Below are 9,241 nucleotides of genomic sequence, written 5' to 3'. Positions count from 1 at the left end.
ACAGATGCTGTATATCAAGAATCTTTCATTTATTTTACCTGTCTGCCATGTACTTATGTGAACCGAAAGAAGAACTATGAAGTTGAAGAATGTAACAAGGGAACAGGAGTGGATCACAGCAAGAAAGACAGTGTTTGCAGGTAGCATTGATTGAGGAAGCAAAGGAAGAATGCAAGCTGGAATGGATAAGAGTAGTGTCTGAGACTGGTTGAAACTGGCCGGAGCATGGGTTGTGTCAAAAGCGCGACAGTTATACTTTATTTGTTTCTTTTTGGATTGTTTTCTGAGATTATAAGAAGAGCATAGAAAATGGGCTAATGTCTGGTGAGAATAGGTTCAGAGATGTGTAGTTTGATTCTCTTTTTCAAATTTCTTTTACTTGTTTGGGGAGATGAAATTTGAGGAATGATGATGATGGTCTCAATAGAGCAAGCATCTTGTCTCTTAAAGCAAGCACTGGTCTTAAAGTTCTCATCAGAGCCCAACTTTGGGAGTGGAGTGGAGATCATTCGTGTAAACGTTTAATTAGTTTTCTCATGTGGGTCTGCTTAAATTATCATCTTAAAACTAAATATCAAGGTTTAAGAACCAGTAAGCATCACAGGGCATCTGCTTTCTCCATTGCACACACACAGAGATGGGAGATTCCTCTCCTATAAGAAACAGTGGTTCTCTTTTCTTCATTCTTTTCAATTAATTAGTGGGACCTTTCGGTCTTGACAGTGCAGTTCAGTCACCTCTCTGGGAGTGGGTGGTCTCCAGAATAAAAGAACCACAGAAACAAAGCAAACGAAAAGCAAGAAAGAAGATCTAGAAAAGATTTATTGGGTAGTTTAACAGATACATGCGCGAATTTTTCTGAAAAAGCGAAGACATCTATGAAGAAAAAATGATTAATCTTTTCTGAATCCTTGATGGAGATTGAAAGCTGGTCCCAAATGTGAATTAGGAGTGCCATAGCCTATAGATTATGGTGATGAAATGAAGGGTGAGAGAAGGCGAGAGGTCAAGAGTTAATGACGATAGGGACGCATGGGCTAGCATCCCTCCCTCGTGCGTGCCATGTATCAGTGGCAGCTCTTCTTCCGTGGCTCCCCTGCAATAATTAATCATCATCAATGGCATGTAGCCAAAACAGAACCTGCTAACCCCCTCTAAGACTACTGTTGATGTTGGTTTAGGGACCTTACTTCAGTTTTGCGTAATAAATTTGCAGGATCACAAGATATAAGAACGGTTGGATCGAGATTTCGTTGAGATTTCATCCATCTAAAATTTCACGCTAATGTATAGGACTGAAGCTTTTTCGGGGTTTAGAACCTTGGTCTCCCTGTTAATCTTTCACTCAACCATGATTTAAGTATTTAACCTAGCTAAGTTAGATTTATTACAGTCATAGATAGTAAAATATTCATCTGTCTCATATATTAATTTCATACATGAACTTTAACAAAATTTATCTTTGTCTCTAGAATTAATTCTAAAATTGGTATTTTTATGCATTTAAATCCTCCATCAAGTCTTTCCAACATTCCATCAAAAAAAAATTCCCAAAATAATTCTATAGTTTGATAGTTTTTAGTAAATATAATTTAATAATTTATACTAAAATCAAAACCATAAAAACATAATTATCAAAGTTTTTACCAAAAAAAGAGGGGGAAACTTATCAAAGTTATGCTAGATTCATGTAGATTTGAATTATGGATCTAGATTAAGGTCAAGGTGCCATGGTCTCCTCGGACCCCTCTCTCCCCAATTTTTTTTGACAAATTCATCATTTCTATCTAAATTATCAAAACTTGGCCCCTCCTATGTTAATTGTAGCTCTACCTTTTTATGGAACCTTTAATTTTAAGGTTGACAATGACTTTCAACCTCTACGCATCAACTTAAAGTTTAAATTCTACTAAATTACACCTAAAAGATTAGTAATTTTATAGATTTGACTCTTCTTATAAATCTTTTAATAAAGAAAATGATTTGTTCAAAATTTAAAATCTCTAATAAGAATTCAATCTAAATGATCATTAAAGTTGCCCAACGAAGTAAAGAGTGTGGGTTGTGTTGTATAACACGACTTATAATTTCATATTTCTTATCCTAACATGAAATTCAAGGGGTCAAAAGACTCAAATTCCCAAAAATTTTTCTCTATTCCCCTGATGAGTGCAACAGTTGGAGTTGACATAAGGTCTTAGGGAATGAATGAATGTGGGACACCGTTCCAAACAGACACTATAGCCTTTTTCTCCATTGGCTCTTCCACTATATATTTACATCCCCTCCCTACTCTCTTCCTCAGTCGAACAGAACTAGAACTCAACTGATCACACAAGCTTTCTCATCTCATCTGTGTTTTTGGATCTCCATGCTCTAAGTCTCTCTATTCTCTCATTTCTTTCTCTATCTCTAATCTCTGCTTAATCAGTTCATCAATGGCGGATGGTGGATCTGCCTCCAAGAGAATGTGTGCGGTACCTGAGCGAGCCAAGCTGCATATGGCCATGTTGGCCTTGCAGTTTGGTTATGCAGGGTTTCATGTTGTTTCCAGAGCTGCTCTCAACATGGGTATCAGCATGCTTGTTTTTCCCGTCTACAGGAACATCATTGCTTTGCTACTTCTCATTCCGTTCGCCTATTTCCTGGAGAAGTATACTCAATCTCTTCATCAATACGACATAGACCCATCAAATTAATGTTCATTTCCATATGGGTTTATACTTGTTTTTGTGTTTTTGCAGGAAAGAGAGGCCAGCGCTGACGGCTAACTTTGCTGTTCAGTTCTTCCTCCTTGCACTTGTTGGGTACGTTTTAAATTTGATCTTCACTGCATGGATGACTTTCAAATACTTAATTTTGGTCCCTGATTGAATGGTTTTTTCTGGGTATCTACAGAATAACAGCAAATCAAGGATTCTACTTGTTGGGATTAGACAACACTTCCCCTACATTTGCCTCAGCTATCCAGAACTCTGTTCCAGCAATCACATTTCTCATGGCTGCCCTGCTCAGGATCGAAAAAGTGAGACTAAATCGAAGAGATGGCATAGGCAAGATGGTGGGAACCTTGTCATGTGTGGCTGGAGCTTCTGTCATCACACTCTACAAAGGCCCAACCTTATTTGGTCCTGCAGCACCACATTTAAAAACAGAGCATCCTCTGCTTCAGTCCCTGGGAGATGCCAATGGGAAGAACTGGACCTTGGGTTGTGTTTACCTAATTGGTCACTGCCTCAGCTGGTCTGCTTGGCTAGTGTTGCAGGCACCAGTGCTGAAGAAGTACCCAGCAAGGCTCTCTGTAACCTCCTACACATGCTTCTTTGGTGTACTTCAATTCCTAGCCATTGCTGCATTCACAGAAAGAAACTCAAATGCCTGGCTTGTTCAGTCTGGGGCCGAACTCTTCAGTGTTTTCTATGCGGTTCGTTGATATATATATATATTCCTTTTTGTTTTGAATGATGTACATCTCCATAGGAACTTATTAGGAAGCTGAACCCGTGTGGTTTTGTGCCTTGCAGGGAGTGGTGGCTTCAGGAATCGCATTTGCTGTTCAGATCTGGTGCATCGACAGGGGAGGCCCAGTGTTTGTTGCAGTGTATCAACCCGTACAGACCTTAGTTGTCGCTATCATGGCTTCTGTTGCTTTGGGCGAGCAGTTCTACTTGGGAGGGTATGTGTACTCAAGTAGCTTCTGACCCCCTACCCACCCTTTTTTAAGATATCCTCCATTAAATAAACAGAGATTTTGGATTAGCTTTGGATTGAAATTCAATCAATTCACCGATCTATTTTTATCTTTCGGTTGGGTTTCTTTCGCTTAATTTATTAATGGATGCACTACACAAACATGCAGGATCATAGGTGCAGTGCTGATCATCATTGGATTATATCTGGTTCTATGGGGCAAGAACGAGGAGTCAAAGTTCGCAAAACAAGCGGCTGTGAACGTGATTGCATCTTCTCCTGCTGCGGATCATTCTCATGGAATCACAGCTAGCCATGTCAAGTCTTCTCTCGTCCAGCCACTTCTTCGTTCTTCAACTCCTACTGATAGTGTTTGATTTCCAGCACCCCAGAAATTTAAAAGCTTTCGTTGGGTCTTTGAAGAAAGTTGTTTAGTTAATTATGTTGAGTTACTCTGAGGAAGAGATGAAGAAGGCTTGTGTTTATTTATTGAAGTTATCGAGTTATATATGTTCTACTTTTGCAACAGAGATTGAGTGCTGATCTTGTTCGAATTTTGTTTTCTAAATTATCTTAATTAATGAAATATTTTGAATTTTGACCTTTGAGCACATTCCCTGCATATGATGCCTATCGCTGGTGAAACTTAGAAAACTTTCATGGATTGTATGTATATCATGGTTGAGGTGTTTGTCACCAGATAACTAGATAGTTCAGATTCTCTCTGCCCAATATGTTCTTTCACTTATTCAGTCACACTCATACGAGTATAGGATCCACACAGTCTTTGCTTGACATGGACAGAGTCGACAGACTCACCCTTTTTAAAGGTGGACCAATGAGACTAAATCTAGGCTGCCCAATTTGATTTTCAAATTCCTCATTGAACTATATGATGCATTTAAGGTTCATAAATTTGCCAATATTAGGGTTTGTTTGTAAGTTCAAAATTCTCTCCTCACTTGTAATACCAGGTGGTAGGTACCTTTTAAGTACCAACCACGGTACAAAAAGTCGGCGATATATTGTTTTATTGGAAGGACCCGACACGAGACCAGCGTGTGATATGAGAAGTGCCAAATATTGCCAAGATATCGGCATTATATCCATAATTTTGACAATATATTGATAAATCACGATAATTTCCAGGAAAAAATTGCCATATAAGTTGACTTGAGGGTTACATGGATGTCTCTTCCACTTTTTGTCTCTAAATTCACCATCAGCTCCTCTTTTCATTCTAACTCTCTTCCAATCTATTTGAAAATTTCTTTGTAATGGTCACACACTAAAATTTTGGTAGTTTTCTTAAATGTAAGATTGATTAAAATCATGCATGACTCCATGCATAGGAATATTGTCAAAATCATTACATATTACCATGTAAATTCTTGCCATTGACAGTACCTTCCATGTATCCTTCTACCAACGTGGAAAATCTGGATCTACTATTATTTCCATCAATAACTCTTCGCATTGAAAAAGAAAATTTCAGTTTGTCATTGATTGGTCTCCTTCCTTGGAGAGGAGACATTTTTTAGGCCAACACTAACGCCAATAACAGCGAAATATCGCCAACATTTCGAGTGTTGATAACATCACCGATATTTCGGGAGTTGGTGGGGTTGACATTTTGGACCTTGGTACCAACTAGGGGTACTTTTATTGTCATTTGCATGATGAAAGTGGAGATGGTCGTTCAAACATAAGAAACACATGCATGATTGGCTCTTCTACTAATACATCTGAATGATCAGAAAACAAATGACAATTTCATAATTGTTATTAATAAAAAAGAAAATAGTGAAACCTTGTTATATTCACAATCATACAGTATACATAATCTTTAATTTTTCTGACTAAACCACAATCATACAATATTTACATAAAAGATTACACAAACCCTAGTAATATAACTATATACTTATCAGTCACCTCTCATCTCTGATATACATGAGAGAGAGGAGGATATATAAGAGAGAGTTTCTATGACACTATGAAGTTTAGGTCACTTGTAATTAACTATTCACATACACCACTGCAGCTGCAGTGCATCCCAACCAACCCCATCATCTCCCATTGTTAATTCACAAGTGGAAGTTTCAGGGTAATGGGTCCCTACTGTTAAAGGAAAATCCATCAAACTTGGCATCTCATCTAGGTCCCATGGTGACACTGTCAACTCTTCTATTTCTGTTCCTGGAAAACTCAAATTCATCTCTCCCCACAAACACACACCATCTTCCACTGCTCCTTCCTTTCCAATCTCAAATTCACCTTGAACGCATTCTGGTTTAGATTCCACCACTGCTACACTGTCCTGAGAAGAACGAGGTGGTTCTGGTTCTGGTTCAGGTTCAGGTTCAGGTTCAAGCTTGGGTTGGTGGGTTGTTGCAGTAGTGATTGTTGAATTCGAATTCGAATCAGAATTTGAATCAAGTGATGATGGTGGTGGTGGTTCTGGATTGTTCCATAACTCGGGTAAATTGAGTTTGGCTGATGGGCCATAAAGCTTGCGAGCAGCAACATCATAAGCCACAGCAGCATCACGAGATGTCTCAAAAGTGCCAAGCCAAAGCCGAGCACCTCTGTTTGGTTCCCGGATTTCAGCAACCCACTTACCCCAAGTCCTCTGCCGAACACCTCTGTAAGTGCACATCACATTTTCTGGACCTCCTTTCCCTCTCATACACCCTTTTCTGGAACTTCTCTGTGTTTGAACTGGAATCTGATTATTACCAGCTGATCTCTTCAGATTCTTCTCTCCAACACCCATTATGCACGCCTTCATTTTCTTTTTTCCTTCTCTTTTTTTTTTTTTCTGGATAAATAAATCATTGAAGGCCGGGTAGCAGTTCTTATACCTGCTAAAAACCATGGATAAGATTTGTCAGCTGCAACAGGCTTTGTACTTGTCAACCACTACAATACCCAGATACACATGGCTTATTTGCATTGTTACAACCAGATTCCATTCTTTTTTTTTTTTTTTGTTTAGTCTTTCAACATTACTTCACTCACAAGTTCTCGACATGTTCATGAGGAACGTTCAATGAACTAAATTAACATGCTGCAGCCGTTTAGGTGACGTTTACAGTTTGGTGCATGGGCAGGTGTCATCCGAGACGGTAGAAGATAAACTCAACACCCGAAACGCGTTGGTAATCTCGAAACGGTTTCCAGAGTCCATGATACGTGGAGTGATGGAGTATTTCTGTGGCAGCAGCAGTGAGAAATGATAAAGCCAAGCGAAGGGATCAATTCTGACCTTCTAAGTTTGTTTACACGTGCGGTAATACTTAAGTTTGAACGTGACACATATCATTACATATGTGTATTGTCATGGATTTCCCTCGTCAATAGTTGACTGTTCTTTGATACCACGTGAGCTATTTTGGCAAAAAGAACATTAGCAGTACGAGGGTACGAGTTCGATGTTAGTGTTGTGCAATTAATGCGTAATACTGTATTTGAACGGTCGAGATTAAGATATCGACCATCTATTTTAAAAAAATCTAAAAATCACTTTTTTAAAATGAACAGTAGAGAATGATCGTCCAGTGTTGAATAATTATTTCGCATTTCCTAAGCAATTTTAGGAGACGCGACGTTCCATGATATCATCAGCTGTGTTAGACACAATAAAGTCTATATAAACTCTTTTTTTGATTCAACCATGTGGTATTCTCTTCTTTTTTTTAGGTGTGAATTTAAGGTTCTAGCCTCTTGGTGGCATGGACTCATGTCCTTTTGATGCACTTTGATTGCCTTTGAATGGTTTATATTTCTTATAATTGTCTTGTGCATATTAGTAATGATTATTGTTGTGGGGAACTAAGGTCCTGAGTCCCCCCCCTCGGGAGAGATACACCTCCCTCGGGCTGGTGCATCTCTTCCCTCATAAAGGGTCCCGAGTGCCTCACTCGGGACAGATGCATCCCTTTGGGTTGTTTGATCTCTTCCTTGGAGAAGGGTCCCGAGTGCCTCACTCGGGACAGATGCACCCCTTTGGGTTGTCTGATATCTTCTTTGGAGAAGGGTCCCGAGTGCCTCACTCGGAAAAAATATATATCCAACTCAAGCATTTCTCAAAAGACTCTCTTGACCAAGTCAAGAAGAGTTAGTTACGCATAAACACTCAGCATATCTATTTCGAGAATTGGGGAGGTGAGTCAGCATAACGGCACTATCAGGTGCGACAAAGAAGGAGCCGTTATTCCACTACTCCACTCATTCCTCAACTATCGATCCGAAACTTAAAGAATCGCCGCCTCCAGGTAACCTCTATATAAACCCATCTCCTACATGGAGAAAGGTATGAGAACTTTCATCTGAATAATTACTCATTACGTTATTGAGAACTCTCTTAATAACTCTTATTGTTGCCTAGGCTGACTTGAGCGTCGGAGGCGGTTCCCCGGCCAAAACTAGGCCGGACCGTTCTTGCTTTCTTTGTGTGCAGGCATCCCAGTTATTCCAACTTGGCTGGAGAGCTCTTAAGGTAGTCATCTCAATATCCGGCCCTCGAAGAAGTTCTAGACGCAACAATTATCACTGTGATTTTTTATATTTGTTGTGGTTTTGAAATTGTTCTAAGGAATGTTAAAAATGTGCTATTTTTTTGTCCAAGTTGGCTATATCAGTAGAGCTTTCAACTAATGGATCATTAGCTTGGGCATATTTGCAGCACAGAGGTCGATTTTTCAAATAGCTCTATGATTTAATGGAATTTCTTTTTTCATCAAAAAGTATTTTTGTTTTAGAAATGAGAAAAAGAGATGAGAAAAAAGTGAAAGAATTCATTTTTCCTTTTATACCACTTGGTTGCAAATGGAGTAATGTAAAGTTAATCTTACCAAGTTAATTGGTTTACTATAAAATTAATATAACTTTTTTTTTTAATTATAAATTGACATATTTTATTGTAAGTGTTACGATAAGGGCATGCCATGACATAAGGCTTCTAGCAAAATTACATTTAAATAATACAATCTCTTAATATTCCCTCCTCAATGGATCCATATTTTATATATACTATCTGTTTTGTTATTATATTTTTGTAAGGGAGACTATTTTTGACACACTATCAAGAATTTAGTAAAATAACTACTATTTGTACAAAGGATGAGTACTCACCAATAGGTTTTTGAACCAACTTGCTGGCTTCTATTATGAAGACCTTATGTCCATGTAGCAGATTTTGAAACCTCTCTGCATGCATAGATAAAGGAAAGATATTTCTTCTAGTAGAGAAACATTCATGTATTTATGGTTACAGATTATATTACTGAAACTAAAAAGTTTTTGTTTATTAGTGAAATTGCGAGTGACAATTATCATAATCCTCTCTTTGTAGCGAGTTTGTTGTCACTAGACAAGTAATGGTTGATTGATCAATCAAGATATGGTTGATTATTAGGATTTTTTTGTACTAGTAAATCAAATCACCAGCCTGAATTACATAAGCTTGAGAATTTTTTGAGGGGCTAGAATATGTTCTATTCTTGTTATTTTCAAGTTATCACTCTATTTTTCTTTCATTGGTGGAAGT

General features: G+C 38.3%; 1 protein-coding gene across 1 annotated transcript; it reads left to right on the top strand.

Annotated features, from left to right (window-relative positions):
- The first annotated feature begins 2,289 nt into the window (after nt 1–2,289).
- LOC149016975 (protein WALLS ARE THIN 1-like) lies at nt 2,290–4,298 on the top strand. The gene is made up of 5 exons (XM_089153796.1): nt 2,290–2,653; nt 2,745–2,807; nt 2,899–3,424; nt 3,525–3,676; nt 3,860–4,298. The coding sequence occupies exons 1-5, from the start codon at nt 2,439–2,441 to the stop codon at nt 4,065–4,067; spliced, it is 1,164 nt and encodes a 387-aa protein (XP_089009922.1). The 5' UTR covers nt 2,290–2,438; the 3' UTR covers nt 4,068–4,298.
- Nucleotides 4,299–9,241: the final 4,943 nt, after the last annotated feature.

This window comes from Hakea prostrata, chromosome 4, assembly GCF_041222555.1.
Source record: "Hakea prostrata isolate BN-2017 chromosome 4, UWA_Hpros_2, whole genome shotgun sequence".
Classification (NCBI taxonomy): Eukaryota; Viridiplantae; Streptophyta; class Magnoliopsida; order Proteales; family Proteaceae; genus Hakea; species Hakea prostrata.
This window is presented reverse-complemented; position numbering and strand designations above follow the sequence as displayed.